This window comes from Melospiza melodia, chromosome 7, assembly GCF_035770615.1.
Source record: "Melospiza melodia melodia isolate bMelMel2 chromosome 7, bMelMel2.pri, whole genome shotgun sequence".
NCBI classification, from domain to species: Eukaryota; Metazoa; Chordata; class Aves; order Passeriformes; family Passerellidae; genus Melospiza; species Melospiza melodia.
The window spans coordinates 25626754-25650581 of NC_086200.1; the positions used below are offsets into that span (position 1 = coordinate 25626754).

Here is a 23828-nt window from a genome sequence, read left to right on the forward strand (position 1 = left end):
GGGCTCACTCAGTAGTCTCTGCTGGTGCTCAGCACCCTTTACACTTCCCTTTCTGAACTGCAAGGGGTCCTTGCCAGCCTATTTCTCCAGTCTGCCCAGGTCACTCAGGGATAGCAGCACAACCCCTGGCCTAAGCGCCACTCTTCCAGTTTGCTGTCATGTGCCAATTTGCTGAGTATGTCCTCTGCCCCAGAAGACAGACCATTAATTGAAGATGTTAACCAGGATCAATCCCAGTGCTGATTCCTGGGAGACAATGGTTGTTCCTGGTACCACCATAGACTTGATGGCACTGAGCAGCACCCTCGGGGCCCAGCCATCTAGGCTTTTACAATCCCTATCACTGTTGGCTTGTCCAGTTCATGTCCTTTTGAGTGACTCGAACTCCATATTTAAAAAATAAGAGATTGCCAGTTGGGCACGCGCAAGCATGCAGCTTTCAAAATCCCTTTATACAAACATCCCACAGGGAGTATTTCCACAAATTGCCCCAAAACCTACAGAGAAGGAAACACTTTGTAAATCATACACACAAAGTTAACAAGGGGTTTTAATTCTGGCTTTGTCTTTTCTGTCTGTTTGTTCCAAATGAGTGCTTCCTCCTCCTCTTTGCTGACTGGTGGTAGTCTGTGATCTTTACAAACCGTCTGCGGAGATTATAACCCTGCAGTGGTGATCTGCCCTGCTCTCTCTGCCTTGGCAGGGATTGCTCCCAAGCAACACTGGGTGCAGTAGCCCTCTTGGAGCTAGCATTTGAGGACACTTCCAGTGTATCGTCCTTTGGGTCTTGGTCACAATGTGGAGGGCTTCTTCTCCACCAGCTCCTCCTCCTCACTGACTGGTGGTAGTCTGTGATCTCCACAAACTGTCTGCAAAGATCATAGCCCTGCTGTGAGGACTGGCTTTGTTCTCTCTGTCTTGGGAAGTGTTGTACCCAAGCAGCATTGGGTACAGGAGACCACTGACAGCTTCTGTTGAAGGGCCCTGAAGCTGTGCCATCCTTGACAGCATGGTCACGACCTGGAGGAGTACTTCTCTTTCTCTTCCTCCCTGTTGAGTTGTTGAAGTCAGTGCTGTTCATGAACCAGCGGCAGTGATCATTGTCCCACTGCAGGGATCTACTCTGGATCCTCTCCCTGGCACTTGTCCTCTGGCAGTCCATTGACATAGTCCTACCAGGCTGACCATATGTCCCTGCAGAACCTGCCTGGTCATTGCTGGCCCCGCACTGACTGAGGAAGGAATGGGCATAGGATGGTATCAGAGAGGAAGCCACCATTCCTCCCATTTTCAAATCAGAGCATCTGGAGGGGAAAAAAAAGTGATCTCTGTTTAAGATCTTCCTTGCAGGCTCCTCTGGGATTCAGTCATTTTCTAGGAGTGGTTTCTACAGCAGAGAAAAGGTTTCACCAAAGTCACCAATGGAGAACTTGATGGGGATCTTCCCACTAGGTCTGCCCCTGTTAGAACAAGTCCTCATCTCTATTCTCCCTACAGCCTCCATTTCACAGGATCCTAGAAAGGTTTGGGCTGGACTACCAAACCAAACTACCATCTAGTTCCACCTCTCCCTACCATGAGCAGGGACATCTACAGGTTGCTCCAGCCTCCATCCAGCCTTGAACATTTCCAGGAATGGGGCAGCCACACCTTAGAGAAGCTCATAGACAACTTCTGCCAGTGCCTCAGCATCCTTACAAGCATGAATTTCTTTGTAATAACTAATCTAAATCTCTCTTTCACTTTGAAATGGTTACCTCTTGTCCTATCACTGCATTCCCTGATAAAGAATCCCTCTCCATCTTTCCAGGAGTCCCCTATAAGTTCTCTCAACATGACCTAGTTTCAGAGAGCACACAAGAAGCAGCTTACACAGGCCAGCACCCTAAAGCCCAGCAAGAGAAGGACTGATATGATGTAGTTCAGAATTGACAGCACTGAAGTAAGCAGGGAAGAATTGTCTCCTATGACAGAAACACCCACAAGGATGAGAAGAAAAAGACCAAAGCCAGAAAAAGGAAACATATTCTGAACACATGACCCTAGTTATTACCTGGCATAGAACAGCAAATAGGCTTGCTGCCTGAGAACTGCATGGATGCCACAATTATCCACAGACTCATCATCCATCTTGTACCATTGTCCATTGCTGGCCTGCAAAGAAAATCATCCATTCTGGAAAGGAACTGCAGATTTTCTCCACAACACGAAAGAGAGAGAGCGGCTAAACAAAGAGTACACCAAAACAAATCCAAATCAGCCCTAAAAGAGACCTTTCCCAAATGCCTTGAATACCTGTAACACTGACAAGGAAGTTTGTTTTTCCAGCACATGTTACTTTATCAAGATAGAAGTTGCTCTTTACCTTTGTATAGCAGAAGAAGTGTCCATCAAGACAGGTGTCACCACTGTGCACCACAAGAGCATATAAGGAGTAGAGGAGGGGCTCTCCAGCTGTGTCAGACATGTATGGCCGAAGATCCAAGTACTCAGGATACTCAACAATCTACGGAAAGACCAAGTGGGCTCAGAAATTATCCTGAACTACCACATGGAATAGCCCTTCAGCACATAATGGTTTGGGCAGCAGGAAACTGTTCTCAGCCAAAGCAGTTCTGTTGGAGCAGTGTCCAGGTCTTCTTATAGGAATTCTCCTCTACCCGTAACAGAACACAAAACCCCCAACATAAGCAGCTTCTGAAAGTGTACTGCTATGGGAAATCTCCTGCTTCAAAGGTAAAGTTGCACTGCAGTTGCATACACACCTTGCTGATCTTCCTGCCTGTGTGATCGGCCGCCCTTTCCAGGCACACTGTGAAGACCTTGGGCACACGATGGACTGTAACCCTCTTAGAGGCTGTTACCTTCTTCTCACACCTTGAAACAAAGCAGAGCCAAGTGCTGAAATGCACCCTATCTTTGCCCAACAAGATGAGACAAACTTTTGTGTCTCACATATTCTTACAGTATATTAAGGCTATTCCGTGACATAATGTCACAAAGAAAAACCCATGTCTCATTATTGTGCTTTGAACCTCCATGAGAAGATGATTCTGCTCAATGACATGCAGCTTTTCCACACAGAATCAAGTGTTAATAAGTTGTTAGAAATTATCTTACTTGCTACATTTGAGGCAGTATTTTCCATCCAGATTCTTGGGTGTCACAAAGTTCTCCAGAGCTTTGTTAAGGGATGAAGGTGCCTGGAGAAGTGACAAAGGAGCCACTGAGCTGTGGGAAATACCCATGCCTAAACATTCCAAGGAGTCAACAAGAAGATCCAGGCAGCTGATGCTGAGGAGACCCAACATGACCCTGCAGGCTGTGGAAGGAAGAAAGGAGGGAGGGATTGGAGGGTAGGGGGGAGAAAGGGAGATGGGAGACAGGGAGATGGGAAGGGAGACAGGGAGAGAGGGAAGGAAGGAAGGAAGGAAGGAAGGAAGGAAGGAAGGAAGGAAGGAAGGAAGGAAGGAAGGAAGGAAGGAAGGAAGGAAGGAAGGAAGGAAGGAAGGAAGGAAGGAAGGAAGGAAGGAAGGAAGGAAGGAAGGAAGGAAGGAAGGAAGGAAGGAAGGAAGGAAGGAAGGAAGGAAGGAAGGAAGGAAGGAAGGAAGGAAGGAAGGAAGGAAGGAAGGAAGGAAGGAAGGAAGGAAGGAAGGAAGGAAGGAAGGAAGGAAGGAAGGAAGGAAGGAAGGAAGGAAGGAAGGAAGGAAGGAAGGAAGGAAGGAAGGAAGGAAGGAAGGAAGGAAGGAAGGAAGGAAGGAAGGAAGGAAGGAAGGAAGGAAGGAAGGAAGGAAGGAAGGAAGGAAGGAAGGAAGGAAGGAAGGAAGGAAGGAAGGAAGGAAGGAAGGAAGGAAGGAAGGAAGGAAGGAAGGAAGGAAGGAAGGAAGGAAGGAAGGAAGGAAGGAAGGAAGGAAGGAAGGAAGGAAGGAAAGCTGAACATTTCCTTTTTGTCCCAGGAGTTGCTGAGGCCATCAAGAGCTTCCTCTGTAGAATGGGGAGATGAGTGCCATGGTCTCTGCAGAAGAAGGTGCATTCTCCTTACCACCCACCACCAAGCTCCCTTGTGCTCACATGATCCATTGTTAAGACAAATACTTTGGATCTGAAAAACTACAGGGGCCCTGGGATGTCTTGAAGCACAACTGCAAGCCCTCTTACTTTGATATCCAAAAGGACATGCAGGAAGGCCTTGTAGGAATCAGAAACTGCTTGGCACCTCAAGCATGTGACTGGAAGGAAAATCAAAATGCTGAGTGAAGAAGTTAAATGATGGTGACAGCTTATGCTCATGGTACCAATTATGCCAGTTACAGGACCGGCCATTTTTCACAGACAGAAAGGTGAAAACAATGCCAAGGAGATCAATAGATGTGGAAACATTACCTCTGGATTTCAGAAAGCCCCCAAATATTTGATGGATGATAGTAGTTTTTTGAGAAGAGATGTCCTCACTGGAAATAAATGGCAAGGCAGTTATCCCCTCCTCCAAGAGTTTAGCTTGGAAAGCCCTGGGCATAGGTTTTCCTTGATGGGAGCACATCCAAGGAGTCCAGTGGGCTTAGGAACATGGAAAAGATAATTTACTTATGCTTACTCACTGCTTCCGCTCAGACAAGCTCTCTGCATGGCCTCAAGAGCACAGCGTAAGAACTCATAGGCATCTCCAGCCATGTCAGGCTCAAATTCTTCTCCTATGACTAAGAAAGAAGTTAGTAGTTCTCATCTACAAAAAAGGGAGATAACCTATCAAAGCATCTGAAATTACTTACATTTGAGGTCCCTGACAACAGCCCTAGGCCAGATGGCATTGGCTGAAGAGCGCAGGACTTTCCTAACGTGTGCTTCCATGATGCACATCATGCAGAAGCCTTGCTGATGACCTGAAGGAGGAGGGAGGGAGGGAGGGAGGAAAGCTCCTCAGGTTGGCACATAATCCCTAGCACTGGGAAACCTAATGAAGATCTTGACGTTCTAAGAATAATCTTCACTTCTCCCAAGTTGATAATGTCACAGAATCATAGAATCACAGAATCACTAGGTTGGAAGAGACCCTTCAAGATCATTGAGTCCAACCCATGCCCTAACATCACCTCAACTAAACCATAGCACTGAGTACCACATCCAGTCTTTTTTTAAACGCATCCAGGAATGGTCACTCCACCACCTCCCCAGGCAGGCCATTCCAGAACTTTATTACCCTTTCTGTAAAAAACTTTTTCTTAATATCCAACCTATATTTCCCTTGGTGCAGCTTGAGACTGTGTCTTCTGGTTCTGTCAGCTGTTGCCTGGGAAAGGAAATCAATGGCCGTCTGACTCACACCCACCCTTCAGCTGTAGAGAGTGATAAGGTCACCTCTGAATCTCCTTTTCTCCAGGCTAAACAACCCCAGCTCCCTCAGTTGTTCCTCATAGGCTTGTGTTCCAAGCCCCTCACCAGCCTTGTTGCCCTTCTCTGGACCTGCTCAAGCATCTCAACATCCTTCCTAAACTGGGCCCAGCACTGGACACAGTGTTCAAGGTTTGGCCTCACCAGTGCTGAGTACAGGGGAAGAATGACCTCTCTGCTCCTGCTGGCCACACTATTCTTGATACTGGCCAGGAGCCATTGGCCTTCTTGGCCACCAGGGCACACTGCTGGCTCATGTTCAGTCAGCTGTTGACCAGTACCTCCAGGTTCCTTTCTGCCTGGGCACTGTGAAGCCCCTCTGTCCCCAGGCTATGATGTTGCAGAGAGTTATTGTGGCCAAAATGCAGGATGGCACTTGGACTTATTACATTTCATCTTATTGAACTCTGCCCATCTTTCCAACCATTCCAACTGTTTCTAACAAGCCCAGGACATTTTAATGTAGGAAAAACATTCTTCAGATTTGTCACAAATTTTTGGTGCAATAAGCCAAGAAGGCTTATTGCTTGCAGGGACAGTGATACCAAGCAAGAAAAAGGTGTCTTCCTTAAGAGGGACACACATCTTGTGTCATCTGTGGACACACAAAATGGAACAATGGGTTCTTCTTTGAACACAAGCTCATGGGGCTGACAAAGAAGGGCTTTTGTCCTCCTAAATACAGTTCCAGGTTCTGTAATCCTTAGGATGTGCTCCAGAGATTTACAAGGAAATATTCCTGAAAGTACTCACACAGTTGACTGTGGTCCCGAGACAGCAGGTAGTTGGCCAGAGGGGGTGTATATGTCAGGCACTGCAGGATGACATTGATATAGCAAGTACTGCCCAGGTTGCAGAGTCCTGCTCCAGGTCTCTGTCTTTGCTGCCAGTCCATGCAAATCTTCTGTGGGGGAAAGAGGATCCTTTGTGGCAGAGCCATTCCTTCAGCAATGCCTGCTGCTGCAGGGAAATTATATTTGATGAGATATGACAATATTGTTGCTTGAAAGCACATTCAAATGTTGAGTTCTCTACAGGAACACCAAGGACAACAACTCTAACTGTCATCACAGAAACACTAGGGAAGGCCTAACAGGCCATTAACATCTACAGGAATGGAAACAGTTTTGGAAAGCAGTCTGTTCCCCTGCTTAGTCTGCCAGAAGTCCAATAAACTCCCACTCTGATTTCTGGACCTCTAGAGAGGAAGAAAAGCTGCCTTTCTTCCTCTCTGACCCTTGGATTATCAGTTCCTTTTTCCTCATTGTAATGTGAAAAGAACAAGCAAGTACCTATGGATGTCAGGTCTTTCTATGAGCAATGTCCTCTTTCAAAGTCTTGTGCACTAGTGACAGAGTGACCAAATGCATTTTCCTGTGTCTAACTAAAATCACCTGGGTCAATTCTGGCTGCTTTCAGGAAACACTAGTTTCACTCTAGTTTGTTAGCATACTGACACTCAGGAATGAATGAAGCACCAGCCATGTTGTCTGTGGGCATTCACAAAGTCCAAGGCTGCTGGCAAAACTGTTACAGAAATTATTTCCTGGTACAGCCGTTGCTCCTCTCAGGAACAGATGGAAAAGTTGTAGCTGACAAAGGATCCAGATCCTCCTCCAGAAAGATCAGATCAGAACTAAACCCATCTCCAGTTGAAAAAGAAAATAAATGTAACTTGAAAATTAAAAAACCCAAAATGTGACCCACAGAACAGCTTTAACTGTCAGGATCATTTTGTTGATTCTTGTAGACACTGCCAAAGACAGACAATGCTTGAAAAAATGCAGACATGCAAGTAGGAAAGAAATTAGCTGAGTTATCCTGAAGACCAGCTCAACCTTTGCTGGTCTGCTCCTCAGAATACCAAGCATTGGGCAGGTGAGGTCACAGTGGCTGGACAGGTGCCACATATCTGCCCCTTTGTGATGCGAGGCTGCATGGGCACATCTCCTGTTGTGCCCACAGAACCCTATGGCTACCACAACCCAGGTACCTCTCACAAGTGGAAGTCACTGGACTTCCCCTGTCAAAGAGTTCACCCACCAGCCAAGCTCTTGTCTCTTCCTGGAGCTGCAGCAGCTAGAGGAATAAAAGGCTGCTGAGAGCTATGAGCTCAGTCTCTGTTTTGGCTGGCACACTCGCAGAGCTGGAAGTTTCTTTTCCATTCTTCCCTGGTACTGCAATATGTCCATGTGACCTGTGTAGCAAATCACCTAGGCTCTTAGGGTTCATTTCCAATGAATTTTCTCTGCCCTTAAGGTCAGCCTCAAGCTGAACCTGAATTAGAAATACCAAATAAACCTCTTCAAAAACTGCTTGGGTGGACCTGCGATGGCTGCTAGGCACCCACCCAGCTTCTCCATCACCCTGGCTTGCTCATTCTTGCTGTCTTTTTAGCAACAGAATTCTTTGAAATCCACCTCTCAGGAGAGTGTGTTAGAATCCAAAGCCTCATTTTTAGCTCACTGAAGGCTCAAAGCCTTATGTTCTTGATGCCCAAAGTCTCATTTGAAAGCTAAAACAAATTTTTCTAGCATATAAAACTCCATTTTAAAGGCTATTCCTTTAGTATCCATATATTTTAGTCTTGTTTTGAGGAACCACAATTTCATTTTCAGGGTCCAAAAGGTCCTGGGTCAAGTCCAAACTGACCTTGTTTAGGCCAAAACCCTACAACTCATCTGAAGGGCTCAGAGCATCATTTTGAAGGCTCCAAGTCCTTTTTGGAAGGTCCAAAGCTTCATCTGCAGGGTCCAGAGACTCATTTGTTTTAGTCCCAGAGAGGACATATATGGAAGCTAAAAAGAGGATTTGGACCCCAGAAATACCTTTTGGACTTTCTAAAGAAGGCTTTGGACTCTACAGATGAGACTTCACCCTACAAATGAAAATTTGGACCTTCCAAATCAGGTCCCACAGGCAATAAAAGATAATGTAAAACAGGTTGGAAGGTCAGAAATTATGGCTGTGGCCCTAAAATGGAGGCTTTGGGCATGAAAAAAATTAATAGGCAAGATGGTACCAAAGACCCTTTAGAGCCTATTCTTACTCTTCTCCACCACCAAGAAGTGAAGCTATAGGCTGCCATGGGGAGCTAAACACCAACAATAGCTTTCTGTCCTGTTACCTTTTGTGTGGAAGCAATCCCTGAACATGTTCAATTTTGGATGTGCTCTTCTAAAAGTAGAGTAGGGCCTTTTAAGGTGGGTCTCTTGCTCTCTGAGGAGAGCTTAGCCTGCAGTTCCTCTTGCTCTCCTTGGTGAGGACAGGGCTATGGGATTCCTCACATTTCTGTGCAGATGAGAAGGATATGGGTGTTGTCCTACCTTGTACAGCAAGAGCTGTTGTTGGATGTAGCTAGACTCTGTGTCTCAGACAGCCATTCACTCTGGAAAGGAGAGGAAAGCCAGACTGTGCTCTGCATCTGCTGGCTCTCAACTCTCCCAGCACCCGTGGGCTGTGGGGCATTGGCAGATGTGCCACTGCTGTCTGCACCCACGGAAGGAGAGCTGCTGTGTCCCACAATGCTGCATGGGTCCTGCATGCAGCATGTGGTGTCTGCAGATGTCTGTACCTCAAGGGGTGATGCTGGGCATCATGAAGGTGAGCTCCAGCCTCTCCCAGAAGCCCTTCTTGGTCTGCTTCATGTTAGTGAGTTGATCCTTAGTGGAGAAAGCCCTGACAACCTCTAAAATCTGCAGCTCCCTGTCTCAAGAGTCACAGCTGGTACGAAGAAATTTTTCACCTTGCCCAAAAAACTATAGAAGATGAGCCACCCACAGACAGACTGTTGTAGCTGACATGCGTCCCAGTGTTGTTAGTGTTCAGAAATGCATGATCACGGAATGATTATATGCAGGTGCTTTTATTGAAGAGCTCCAGGTGTCAGGGGTACAGACCCAAATCTGACTCCGACATGGGTTCAGGATGCACACGTTTTTATACTCTTATAGTTATATCATTCCATATTAATTATTAAACTTATATTGTTCTATTGTATACATTGATTTAATCCAAGCGTGGATTTTTGTAATTTCCATCAAACCCCCCAAACATAGTTTCTCATTATTCTTGTTACAATTAAACAATAATTGTGTCCAATTACCAAACAATCATCACATTTAACAATCATCTAATTTATCATAGTCATTAAATGCAGTTTCGCATGATCCACTAAAACCTAACATTTTCCCAGGGCCTACCAGGCCCGACCTTTCTTTCCAGCCCCGGTGATTACCCCATGATTTTAGAAACATTTCATCCCTATGCTATCAGTGTGACTCAGGGAACACCCACATCATCACAGAGAAGGAAGGATGAGCACTCTTACCCCCTCCCTGCCCTCCCCTGCTCCATAGTGACTCAGGACCTAATTTACTCATAAGTGCATGAGGAAATGAGTCTTTGAAATCTTAAAAGAAGGACTGGAGATGACCAAATTGCAGACTAAATTCTAAAGAGGGGCTTTAGTGCCTAACATTGAGGCTTTGGAAAACTAAAAAGAAAGATTTGGGGGCAAAAATGAGCCTTTGGACTCACAAATCAGTCTTTGGACCTTGAGCCTTAAAAATAATGCTATGGACCCTCTAAATATGTCTTTGAACTCTAAAAGCATAAACCTTGGCAGTTATGAATTGCTTTTTAGAAATTTAGCAAATTTTAGCCATCTTACATTCTACAATTGTGGATTTTGACTTTAAATTGACTATTTATTCTCCTAAAAACAGGTTCTGGTGATTTAAAATGTAAGTGGTCTTCCCTCTTTGAGTCATAAAAATAGTGTTTGTGCCTGAAAAACTCAAGGTTAAATCTGAAAAATAATCATCTGGACCTTGAAAATGTGGTGTGGGATCTAATTTTTTAATAATTTGTTTGTTTGTTTGTTTGTTTGTTTGTCCTTGGGATTCAGATTAAGATTCTGACCCTAATAATGAGGGGGCTGGAACTAAGTTATCCCTGTGCTATAGACCCTGTTCTTGGCACAAATCCAAAACATAGGCCCCTTAAAAGGTATTATGAAGAAATTTAACTTAATTACAGGCCAAACTAGTATGCCTTAGGTTAGAAATAAGAGTGTGTATTCCATTCCTATCTGTTAGGGGTGGGGCAGTGTTCTGATAATTTCTGTTAATTAAATAACATTGTTCTGCTAATTGGGCAGTTTTCTTTATCTCTTCTACAACCAATCCTCCCTCTGGGGAGATATCTTCTGTTACTAGTCCATTGAGTCTCACTGCACGACTGATAAAATTACGTCATCCCACTGTGAAAAGCTCTGCCCAGAGGGAGGAGCCAACCATTCCTACCTAGATATAATCAGAGAAGACCACAAATAGCCTTTTCCCACTAGATTCCCAAAAGAGCAGCTTTCTTCTCTACTGGATTCCCAGAGGAAGACCAGGCCCATCTAAACCACCCCAAGACCTTCAGAAGAAAATTACAGCCTTCTATAGGATCACTCTTCAAGATAACCACATCTGCTACTCCAGGAGGACTGTAGCCACCATATAATAAGCAGCCTGACCACAGGGTGTCAGGTTGTATTCTGACTCTGTCAGTGGGGATTTTTTTGTTTGTTTGTTTGTACTATTGCATTTGTTTGGGTTTTTTTCCTAGTAAAGGACTGTCATTCCTATTCCCATATCTTTGCCTGAGAGCCTTTTAACTTCAAAATTGCAACAATTCAGACGGAGGGGGTTTACATTTTCCATTTCAGGGGAGGCTCCTGCCTTCCTTAGCAGACACCTGTCTTTTCAAACTATAGACATAGTACTACTGTTCCCCATAATCCCTTAGATCCCTTTAGGAAACTAATAGGACTCACTTAAGGATGGATCTTGTTCACGTAGGTTGCCAGCTAACAACTCTCTGTAGCTAGTATGCAAAAGCCCCAGTTATGTGTTATAGGTTAGTTGCGGTGGGGAATCAATCACCAACTAGTAAGTCCAAATAAAATTAAATTTATTAATTAATAGAGCAAGCGATAATAGGCAAAGTCAGCGCCCCGGGCATGCTGGGCGACGGGGGAGTCCCCGCTCCACCACTGCTGCCCTCTTCTGATATTTCGTGGAGTTTTTATACAGTCCTGCTTCCACGTTGCTTTCAGGGTAGTACTCTGCACATTCTTCTCCTGCGGCTAGGTGGTCATAGTCCGCCTCCTGGAGGTCTGAAGATGAAGGCCGGTATTTTCCTTATTTGCTAGGTTTATCTGATTCCTGGATTTTTAGGCTCAATCTGCTGAGTTCCTGGAATCTTAGGTTTACTGAGTGGATAAGCTAATACTGTGCTATCCATCATAGCAAGCCCATCACCCATATTAACAGTTTACTAAGCAGATAAACAAATGTTTGTGAAACCCATTGTCTTTGGTTTCGTCTTCCTTATCTTTTAAGTCTGGAAATTTATTAAGCAAACAACTGGAGGTGGTGCAACAGTTTTACTGGAATAACTTTGTCAGCTTTGATGAACAAACTTAAAGTTTTAACCCATTACACTATGGGGTTTAAGATACATGCCATATAATCCAGACCCCTGCCTCCCCAAAATGTAAGAAATGCTAGAACATTGACAATCCAACTCTTCTGAGATAAGAACAAATTATAGCCTTATTTTTAATAATAAATACTTACTGCACTGTGTACCTGTAGTTACCAAAATGGAGTAAAAGCAAACACAAACAACAAGCAATGTTTTTCATGTAGAGTGTCCTGAGTAACCCAAAATGTTATTGCCGTCTGTATGGATCTGTGCCAAAAAATCACTACTGCCTCTTTAGGAGCCTGCAGGCTGGAACAGGGGCTGGGGCTGGGCCGTGCCTGGATTATTTAAAGTCGGAGCGCCCTGGAAGAGCTCTGTCTCTCGCCTCGTGCTTTGCTGCTCGGTTTTTTCTTGCGGCTTGTCAGTAGTCGCAACAGTAGCAAATCGAGAAGCTCCGTTTCCCAATCAAAAAGTGTTTCAAAGTAAATTTTGCAACACCTGCCTGCAGTCGCAGCCGCGTGCTCCGAGGAGCGGAGCAGCCCCTCTCTGTCCGTCCACCGCAGCCTCCAGCAGCGCCCAGCGACACGAGCAGGCACGGGGAGGCACCAGCCCAGCTGCCTTGCCCTGCCTCGCTGTCTTCTGCCAAGAGGAGAAATCCCTCCCGGAGTTCTAGCCCTTGAGTATCAGACGCCAGAAGGTGCTGGCCACCTTCGCCAATGGAGCTGCCACTGCCGGAGAGGTAAGAGGGATGGCTGCCACAATTTTCCCTTTGTCTCTACACACGTGTTCAGCTGTGGGGGCCACCCTCTGGGGCAAGGGATCACTATGGCATTTTGAGTTTCTTTGTTCCTGGGAGTCCCTGAGACTTCAGCAACTTTGTAACTAGTGACTATTACTGTTAATTTTTGCCCGTCGTTGTTTCACCTGGTAGTAGACTGTTATTTTTTCACTTTGTGTACCTACTTGTATTCGTTTTTCCTCATTGGTGGAAAGGGATTGATGAAAACCATAAGGCGAAGAAGCCATTTGAGGGCATCCACCTCTTAAATTGTCTTAAACCAAGACATAAAGGAAACAGAATCTCCAACTTGGCTCTTAGAAAAATCAACCCCAACATCAAACCCAATAGAATTGTGCAGAAAAATTCACAATGCCAGAGGTTTATGTCCAAAAAGGAGACAGAGGATTCCTGTAATTGTATTCGAATAAAGGGAGAGGCCATGAGGTATTTCCCTGGGGTCTCTCAAATTACTGGAGGATGAAGCCTCCTTTTAATCCTATTTTCCTGGCCATATCACCCTCTCTCTTTCCGCATTGGCTGTGGTACTCAAGGGGTACGGATTTCTTGAATTGCTTACTACAGGACCCCCTTAACCTATTACACCACCCACCCCACCCCCTGTTCTCTTGTTCATCATCTTAAAATTCAGGAACTTAACATGGCCTTGGTTGAGCAACATTTCCTTTTAAAATGGTAACATTCCTTTCTTACCTATCAGTCTCTGGTTTTACTGACAAGCAGCCTTACACTGACTCTTACTAAAGACACACTCATTACTTTCAGAATCATCTTAAAAGTCACCATTTTAAAAGTTTGAACCACATAAAAATGTAAGTTGAGGAAAGATGTGCTTATGTCTTTACAAATAGATTGCTGGGTGAAGGTTATGAGTGTTAATGTCTTTCAATTGGGTCCCAATGTTTCTACTGACTTTGGGCTGCAGGTTTGTTACCAGGCCCTGACAGTTTGGCTCCTGAATAGGCAAGGGTCTGAACTTCTGAACTTTGGTGTAAAATGACAGGTTCAAGAGGAGATATATGGTAGGCGGTTCCGGAAGGCTGTACCTTCCTAGTACCTCAGCCAATAGGGAAAGGAAGAGGGCAACATGTGGCTGAGAGTTTAGGAAAAAAGGGAGGCTGGAGTCCATGGGTGCGTGTTGAGGATTTTTTGCAGGCTGAGGAGTTTTTGCAAGACAATGGCGAAATTCAGCTGATGCACAACTCAGCCTGCTTGTAATAATGGACAATGGACATGTTCACAAACAATGGATAGTGGACATGTTCAGAAATGGGGTCAATATATCCTTGAGAAAGACACAAGAAGAAGAGTCATCAAGACTCAGCAAGTTTGTCAGCAAGCTTGAGAAAGTGAGAAAAAAGAGAAGCCATGGGTGGGCCAGATGACCACAGCAAGACACAGGAAAAATTAGATTATCCAATCAGCATTCTATTTTAGATGCATGAACAGCTAGGATTAACCAATCATGTGTTAGCTAGAGACACATGGACAGTAGAAACTTATTATAAATATAGCCCTTTTAGGGATAATAAGTTTGGCTTCACTGGATCATATTGAGTATGGCGTTATGTCCCTGAACCTCCGCTCCCCACAGGTGTGTGCCCCAGTGGACTCTGTCTCTTTATTCAAAAAAAGTTGAAGAACTCCTCTGTCTCCTTTTTGAACATAAGCATCTGGCATTTTGTGCATTCTCCTGACAGGGAACTGAAGGCTTGGTTCAGGATCCTTCCACTCTCTGGGTCCAGCATGTGGCAAGAAGAGCTGGAGGCATGCCTCACCCAGTTTGGGTCATCTGCTCCCTTCAGCACTGGCTGGCCAGCACCGGGCGGTAGATTAGGTACCCAAGATTGTCCACAAGATAGGCAAGAGGCATACCAGAGGGTCCTTGAAGGGGTCTTTAGGGAGAGGTGAACCAGGGAGGGTCTGTGAAAAGTCCATAGCAAAGAACATAGATTAACTCTCCTTTATTGCCTGGAGGGGGCAATAAAGGAGAATCAAGAAGGGTCTTGGCAAATCTCACCAGTAAGCAGTACTTTGGGGTGTGATAAACACATATCATAGTTTTGGTTTTTGCGAACAATAAACTGGATGCTATTTGCTGTATATAATAATATAATGTTAACTTTTGCAGAAGTAGCTGTAATTGTGAAATAATAACAAATTATTTTACTTTCTTAATTAACTGACAATAATTAAAATAACTCAGACATATTTGTGGAGTAGATTTATATTTGTGATTTTGATTTAGAGTACTTGTGGTTAACTTGCAATGACTGAAATAGCTAAACTGTCTGCATGGCCAGATAACATTTGAGGAATGGGCGTGATGAGGACCCCTGCTACTGACACTTCGACTATCAATAGCTGTCACCTGCTGAAACCACGGAACAGGGGGCCATTGTGACGAGGTGACAAACGACCTTCCAAACCACATCCAAGATTACTGCACATGCTCCAAAAAGGCAGACAAGACAAAGGACCATGCTAAAAAATTCCTGGAACCTGTAAATTTGTTCAAAGAAATGTTTGAATATGTATAATCATTTGTGAATATGCATTTGACTGATGCAATAGAAAGGGTATAGAAGAAGAGTTGCTATGGTTAGATGATGTGCCTCTGGCTGCAGCTACACACCCAGCACTATTATGTTTGATTTATTATTTTTTCCCCTATTGTCTATTAACGAAAAAAGGGTCTTGACTACAGGGCTGAGAATCCCAAAATACCTCTGAAGGGTCCTTTAGGAGAATATTGAGATGGTTTGCAGATTTTCCCATAAGTAGCTACAGGGACATGAGTACCCAGACTGAGTAATATGGTGTATGCCCAGAGGGAGCAATATGGGGAACATGGATGTGTTTTGCAGAGATAAACAAAACTCCACAATTTTGTGGAAGTTGTAAAGCCGGTACGTTTATTACAGTGCTGGACACATGTAGGAATCATTCCCTTAAAATGACATGCACACTTCTGAGAACTTCAGGTCCCTTTTTATCCCCCTCTCAAATACATATGCATACAATTTCACAATAGGCTCATACATATTCATTTTTACGAATTTTGTGTCACATTTGCTGCTAGTTCTTTTTTATCAGAAAGAATTCCTAGGTCAGGTTGACCTGCTCTTACAGCAGTCTCAGTCTCTCTTTATCACCCTCTGTCTCCCGCCCCCCCCACCTTACCTCTGTCCTTCACTGAAGCAGTTTCTCTGAGCCTAGGCTTTTGCAGTCAGGCTAAATAGCTATGTTTTCAAACCACAGCACATGGGGGCTGAATCTGTTGCTCTCGGCACTGTATTCTTTTCTTTATTCAGCACATATGCTTTTCCTCATATCTACAGTTTGAACAATCCATCCCCTCACAGTCTCACCCATGTTATGTTTGCCCAATTATCCCATTATAAAAAAGAAACAAACAATATTAAAAGTAGTAGCAATTTTAATTGAATAGTTAAACTAAAAAAAAAAAATAAAATTGGATACAATATAATTTGATTAAAATAAGGGATAATTTTGTTTATAATAGCACATAAGCAAACGATAACCACAGGGTACAGAGGGCAGAGTTCTGGAACCCTTGCCACCTCACGTACAAGCTTGCCAAGTGAAAATCATCCCTTATATGCCATGTGTCAATACCATCTCCTCCTATTTTCGGTTCGTCCCTTTTCTATCTCCGCCTTCATTACCACCTTTACCAAGCATGCACCACCACTCAGTTTGGTGGTCGCACAAGTCTTTGGGGGTCATCACTGATGAAGGCTCAGTAGTCTTCTTCATTGTCCTTTAATTCACCTTTGGGTTACACATGCACATCAAGCCAGTACAATGTAAGCCAAGACTAACATATCACTGCATCTACATATCAAGGCAATAAATCCCTTATAATTAGCATTTTCTGGGATCCAACCAGGTTTTTGCTCATTTTTACCAACTGTATCTTCAGCTTCTTTCCTGTGGTCCTTGAGAACATCTGCTGGGGGGGGGGGGGTGGAGCCCCTCCTCTCCCTCTCTTCTTTGGCATTACAACTTTTAACTATTTTATTATTCTCAAATATTAATTACTGTATCAATATTGATTACTGTTTCAATTTTTATCAGCACGAATCATACCTATTTATCACACCCACTATTCTCAGTTCCTGCACCATAACTGACAGGATAGCGGTGTTATAAGGAGACATACACAGCTCCAAAAGATCTGCCTTTAACTGAGACTTAGCTACAGGCTGCAACCCCTTCCTTCCTGCCCTTGGAAGAGGGTATTGCTTTTTAGACACCAGTCATCCAGGTTGCCGCAGGGTAATGCTCCAGACCCAGTTTCTGTATCACAAGGCACTAGTATCCCCATCATCCTTCACAACACTAACTGGCATTCTCAACTCCAGTCTTCAAATCTCCTCCTAGCAAACCACAATCACAACCAGGAATAATCAGAAACTCATGCTTTTCAAACCCATCTCTTACATTCACCAAACTCTCACAGGCATCCCTGTGTTATTTTACACAAATTGCATCTGCTTATCTTTCTTATTTATAAAAAGAACATTACCACAATTGTTCCCCTTTGGCATAAAATTGAAATTAGTTAGAGAAGCCCCTGTGTCTACCAGGAAACAGACCTCTCCCTTCAGTAAGGGTTCCAGTGTAGTGAGCACCCAGCACAATAGCAGATCCTGAACCCTTAACAATCCATATCTAATGTTTTCCTTGTCCTTTCTTTCACATCTTTTATATACCTGAGGTGCCTTTCTACCCAATTCCTACAGGGACACACTTGGCCACCTCTCCAGCCCCTGCTCCTGCTGTTTGTGGGCTCTCACCTTCTGTAAGAAAAAACTCTCACTTTTAAAATTTTGAAAGGTTTATTAAACTTCAACAAAAAATATACAACAAAAGACTGAAGAGGGAAAAATTTCATAGCTGGGAGTGTCTGTAGCTATCAGCCATGTGCTCATCTACAAAATGGATGCTCTGCCTTTTATACCCTTAGCCCCTCCCAAAGTTTTATAAGTCAAATCTTTCTCTGCCATCCATTGGTGGAGATATTACTTTCTTACATCTTGATTGGAGGTCAGGTGTTGCTATGCCATGCCTCTTGGTAGCAAGTTGATCGTCTCCGAATGTCCTGACTAAAAAGACTATTACAAGGGGGAAGCAAAAGAGGACTGTGGGAGGACATAACATCACTATACATATGCATAATATTCACTCCTTAATTGTGAGGGCTGACATTACTCATCTATAACACTTCCCGCAGCTGCTAAACTCTCTGCAAAATCACTTACTTCCCTGGTGGCACCCTACACTGTACACCAAAGCTGTATCTTATAGCATATACCAAAGCCAGTGCTTATCAAGACGCAGTGTTTAAACGCACACCTGCAGCACATCTGGGCTGTTCTCCAAGCACCACAGACTCTGTAAAGCACCAGGTGCCAGCACAGCTCAATGGGTGGGTACAGCTGATGGTGCTACAGGAATGGGCAGGTGAATGGAACATCCTGCCAGCCTCATGGGGCTGGGGAGGCCCCTGCCTGCGGGGGTGGTGGTGTTGGGCACAGCCTTAGCTCAGTTCCACACCTCCCCAACAGGTTCCCAGCCCATGCTGCCAATCCTGAATATCCACACTTGTCTTCAGCATTCTTCACCATTGAGAAACCATTTCAAGTCCTGAGAAGCAAGGAGACAAACCCAAATCCTCCACTCTGGCTTCATAATAACCCAGGAAGGAGTGTGGATGTAGGAACAATACCTGCCTGTTTTCCTTCTCCTAGAAACTGGGAATAAAAAAGACTTGCAGCTGGCCCTGTATTACACTGCAGATTTTAAAGACAAGAGAAGGTGGAGAACATCCCAGTCCTCACTGTTCTTTCCTTATCACATAGCTTCCCTCTGCTATTTGCCTTAACCATATCTCTCCACATTCCTCTTCAACTGATCCTTTCCAAAATTAATATTGTATTGCCCCCTCTGGGCGTGCATATCCTTAATTACTTCTGGGAGAATGCAAAAACCATCTCAACATTCTCCCAAGGGACACTTTGGAGACATTTTGGAATCATCAGTCCCATAGTCAAGACCCTTTTTTGACTTTCCTCTGTTGTCCACAGTGGGCATCCTGCCATGTTTTACTCCCCGACGTTGTGCTCACCAGTGAGATTTGCCAAGACGCTCCCTTGACTTTCCCTTACTGCCCTGCTCTGGGCATCCATGTCCAGTTCATCCTTTCCTATGGACTCTTCATAGACCCCCCCCGGTCCTCCTCTCATCTGTCTCCTGGATGATCTCAGATACCCAATCAATCACCTGGTTCTGGTCAGCAGTGAAGGGAGCTGATCACCGACACTGGGTGAGGGTATGCCCAAAACTAGGCAAGAAAATAAAACTATAGAGTCACTTCGGCTACAGAATAGGTATTTGTTTATTCCATGCTGGGAGTAAGGGGGTGTCCAACCTACAAAACTCACTCAGTCTTCTTTAGCCTTCAGCTACATTTTAGAAGTCCTTGTGTGGAACATCACAATTACAACATATCATTAGCATACTCATATTTGCATAAAGCTGTGTTATAGTTTTGTAACAGTTGGTTGCTTTTATCCATGTGTCAGTTCCTTCTGTAATGGTCGTCATTTGTTTTACTTATATAGATCAATTAGGGCAAATAACAACAGATATACATACAATCTGGCAACATGCAAAAATACTCCATGAAGTTACAAAGGATGATAATCTTGGTCAACTGACTTATGGGAGACATTTACCTCTTAGCTCCCTAATCTAAATTGGTTGAAAAAATTATTCATGGGAATCCTGTTGTTAGGAATAATAATTTTGTGTACATGCATATATAGCAAGTGCTTTTTGTGCTCCTGTCAGTGAACCACAATGTATTATGATGATTGGAAGAGATATAAACTGAGACATAGACTAAAAAGAGGAACATATTTCCAGAGAATAAACACATGATAATTTGTGAAAAGATTCACAAAAGTGAAAAGAAAGGAGGGATTTTAAGCCTAAGTGGTGTGTAACAAAAGGTTAACCACAAGTAATATTGTAACAAGATGTGCAGGCAGAGCAAGCAAGATAGTGGAGTGAGTGAGATAACATGCACAAGCAAAAGCAGGCAAGATAGCAAGTTTTAACGGAACTTGCAAACTGCTAAATTAGCTAAAAACAAGTTAGACTGAAAAACAAGAAACACAGAGCTTGTGTTGAAGACAGAGGTAAAAAGTTAAAATGTGAGGAAAACTACAGAAGTCTTCATCAAAAGATCACCAGAAGACTGATGACCCATTTGTGCTGTGTGATCATATCTAATACCATATCAAAACTGTATAATAATTTATTTGCAAATAATTGCAAATGGTTTGCAATTTTTACCATTTCTGCTGAGATATTCACTATACTTTTTCTAAGTGTAAAATTCCTGAAGTTGGGAATAAAGCTTTGACAAAGATGTGAAAGCCTGTATTATATCTTGTCAGAGGATTAGAAGGTATACTTCGACTAAATTGGTTTCTCCAAATTCCTCTAAAGATCCCTGTAATTAAACTAATATGATTTATAACTTGTATAGGTGAGATGAGATACCCCATAGTACACTGACCTGTCCAATTTCCATGCAGTTGTTTAAGGGCTATTCCATTTCCACACAACCACCAAAAGTAATCTGGCAAATCACAGCTAGTTATGATGCTCATGTTGGAATTGTTAGTATGACTTGCAAACAAAGTCATACCATTGAGCAAATTGAACTTTAAAATCCAGTGAGCTATGTGCTGAATTTACACCTGCTATGTTTCATAGAATGGCAGTAATTCTGGTCCACTTGGTAGTATTATTAAACTGGCCAGAGTTTGGTCCTGTAAAGTTTGGCTCCACATAAATAACATATTGACTGATGAGTGATAACTGAAAAAGGGGTTTTCCTAAAGGTGAACCTATTTGTTTTCATTGTGTACTAATACTATACAAGGTACACGGGCCTAATTCTATCCAATTACTAGAGGATCCCCCTAACAATGGTAAGTGTAATTGTTGTACCTCTCCACACAGCCAATAATCTCCTATTCCAGTATGATCAGCTGCTGCTTCAGGCAAAGCTACATACTTATTAACATCAAAAGTTACTACAATCTGCCAAAAAGCAACAAAGCAAAGCAAAGTATTCATGATTTATTGTGGTAGATAGGGAAGAGGCGCTGCGGAAGATCTCGTGATGTCACGGAAAGCCAGGACCCTCGGTTCCCCATAGATAAGACCCTCAGTTACTCATAGATAAGAAATTAACATAGGAATGTGGCCCCGCTAACAGTAGGAATGTTGCCCCACTGAAGCCAGTAACTTTCCATTCCTTACTCAGTACTTTTCCATTCCCTACTAACCATAGGTAAGAAGGACAAACCCCTTTTTGACGTAGAGACCCCTAAGACTATAAGACCCCAGGAGAAGTAGTAATAAAGGCCTTTTGACCGTCCACCACATTGGTGTCTGTGTATGTCATTGGCCCGAACGGCCCTGGAGAGTGGGCTGTCGAGCTGTACCTCAGAACCAGGTCGCCTGCCTTGATCTAGAAGGCAACAATTTATTTATGATTTATGATTTTCAGCTTCAGTCCATCATTATAAATGATTGTTACTGTCCAAGGTGCAACAGGAAATTTCTTTACTCAGGTGTAATGAATCCAGGTAGGTTTTTCTCACACATGAATTATAGTAAAGGTTGTCAGGAGGACTTGACATGGTCCATCCTGCTTCTCCTGTAGAGGATCACCTGAAATATTCTTAACGCACACCCACCAGGATCAATCACGAGCAATTTATGATTTGGTTACTGAGGTTGGGTTTCAAATAGAACATTATACTTCTGATCAGCTGAGTGTTAATGGTTTATAAGTATTCATAAATATATTGATTACCAATCTGTGCCAGGTTTTCATCATGAGGGGCATTTAACCCATAAGATCTACCACACAAAATGCCAAATAGGCTAATCTTTTTTTTTGGCCTTGGCTTTACCCTGATTCTTATGAGGGCAATTGGTAATGCTTGGTACCAGTATGACTTTGTCTTATGACAGATCTTAGCTATTTGTTGTTTAGGTATGTGGTTCATTTTCTCTACTTGAACACTATCTTGTGGCCTGTAAGGAGTATGGAGTTGCCACTCAATCCCCATGTCATTGCTAACAGCTAATACAATTTATGCACAAAAATATGATCTTCTATCAGAGGATATTACCCTATGTGCTCCAAATCTAGGTATGATCCATTCAACAGTAGTTATTACTTTTCTAACTTTTTATGTCCTACAAGGGAATGCTTCTGGCCCCGCAGAGAAGTGTCATGATCTGTCCTAGTGAACAGATAACGTGATGGTTCGTAGAGGTGATCTCAGGGTGCAAAGAACCAACAAGGCACAGGGGATTTGCAGTAACAATCAACAAGTGCAATTTTATTGAAATAACCACAACAGAAATGCGTTGGTGAGGGGAACTGGGGGAGAAAAAGGAGAAAATAAGGAAAAGAGGAAGGAAGAGGAGGGGTGGGTTATAGCTACCAAACGGGGTGCTGCATTATCCTTCAAGATCCAGCCAATGAAGTTCACCAGGCCATGTCTGGGGAGATCTCAGAGGCATAGTTCATCTGGACCTCAGTTATACTGTTTTTCGCTGGAGGAAGGGGGAATGAATTTCACAACCAAAACAAAGTTCTTCAGGGGGAAAGAATGGATTTGGTCACGGGTACACAAAGTCCAGCTAGACAGCAGGCAAGAACCATTGTTTTCATGGCCCAGTGCTTGCACCTGTACTTGCTTTGGGCAGCTTTCCTTCCCCCACCGCTGCACATCTCCCCCAAGCTGGGGGGGGTTTCAGTCCCAGTCTATGGAAGAAGGTGAGAGGGGGCCTTCTCACACAGGGATTTCATGTCTTGGTTCCTTGATGAAGAGGCCTACATCTCTACTTGTCTGTCACGATGGTTAAGGACAGGCAAGAGGGGTCTTCTCTTGGAGGAGGGACCTTCCCAAAGCTCAAACCAGTCAGGCCAGGAGGTGGGGAGGATTCCTGGGCCATTGTGGAAAAAGGGCAGGGTGATCAGAATCCAATTTTATTGTGAGATACAAACATTTATATTCTATTTCAGAGAGACTAGTAATGTGTACTACATAGATTAGGTTAAAATCATATACACAAACTTATGCAAATAACATCTCTTGCTTGCAGAGTTTAATGGGATTTTCTTTTTCCAGTAAACCCGTTTGATTGAATCTTCTTGCAATCTAGGTCTAATTTTCAAAGTTCTGTTGGCTTTTGCCAAGACATCCTGGTATCAAATCTCTTATGTTAACCAGGTCCAAAGTCCATCATCTGTCATGTGTCCCCCAACATTCCAACACCCATCTGATTTAATCTTCTTGCAATCTTCAAAGCTATTTGTTCTTGCCAAGGCATCCTGTTATCAAATCTCTTATGCTAACCAGGTCCAAAGTCCACCATCTCTCTTGTATATCCCAATAGTTAACAATATTGGTCACTTTAATTTCAATATCATTAGATTTGTCCAGGACTGCTTGGTATTTTAGGAAACTTGAAGGAGACAGCCAGTGACGGCCCTTTTGTTCTATAACAGCTTACACCATGTGCGACACTAAGTCATCTTTTGTCCTAGTGTAAATTTCCATTCCTCTTCAATGTTCATGATCACTGCTGGTATTGTCCTAAGGCAGGTGGGCCAGCCCTTGCTCACAGTATTGAGCTGTTTAGAAAAATCGGCGACTGCCCTTTTGTAAAGACCCAAGTGTTGTGCCAGTTCCTGAGCCTAATCTTTGTCTCTCATGTGAGATAACCAAAACTGTTTACTTACCCCAGGAAGTCCCAAGGCTGGGGCCCTCATGAGCTTGTGCTTTACCTCTTCAAAGTTGTGATTTGTTTCAGGGGTCCATACCACAATATTTTTAGAAATTTTCACTGGCTCATATAAAGGTTTCACCACCAGTTCATAGTTGTATATCCACAACTGGCACCAATCTGTTGTTCCAAGTCCAGAGTCCTCTTATGATTTGTGGCTTTGGTGTTTGGCAGATTTCCTCCTTCCATGCAGTTCTCAGGGATCGTTGTTCTCCAAAGACTTCATATCCAAAATAGGTCACCTGTTGTTGCA

The 23828-nt window shown here is 43.6% G+C and overlaps 1 protein-coding gene across 1 annotated transcript; it reads right to left on the reverse strand.

Moving 5' to 3' along the window:
- Positions 1-791: 791 nt before the first annotated feature.
- Positions 792-7751, reverse strand: LOC134420903 (ubiquitin carboxyl-terminal hydrolase 42-like). Its single transcript, XM_063161308.1, has 12 exons — positions 7739-7751; positions 6142-6348; positions 4770-4880; positions 4595-4697; positions 4384-4451; positions 4159-4229; positions 3121-3203; positions 2766-2877; positions 2366-2506; positions 2054-2154; positions 935-1232; positions 792-869 (listed from the first exon to the last, which is right to left on the reverse strand). The coding sequence occupies exons 1-12, from the start codon at positions 7749-7751 to the stop codon at positions 792-794; spliced, it is 1386 nt and encodes a 461-aa protein (XP_063017378.1).
- Between the last annotated feature and the right edge of the window lie 16077 nt (positions 7752-23828).

Bases quoted from the DNA above. Each gene is read 5' to 3' on its own strand.
- LOC134420903 (XM_063161308.1), bottom strand. The intron at 2,155-2,365 runs GTAAAGAGCAAC...TTTTCTTTGCAG, and splicing joins ACTTCTTCTGCTATACAAAG to GCCAGCAATGGACAATGGTA. The intron at 1,233-2,053 runs GTAATAACTAGG...TTCCTTCCTCAG, and splicing joins TATTTGCTGTTCTATGCCAG to TCAGTGCGGGGCCAGCAATG.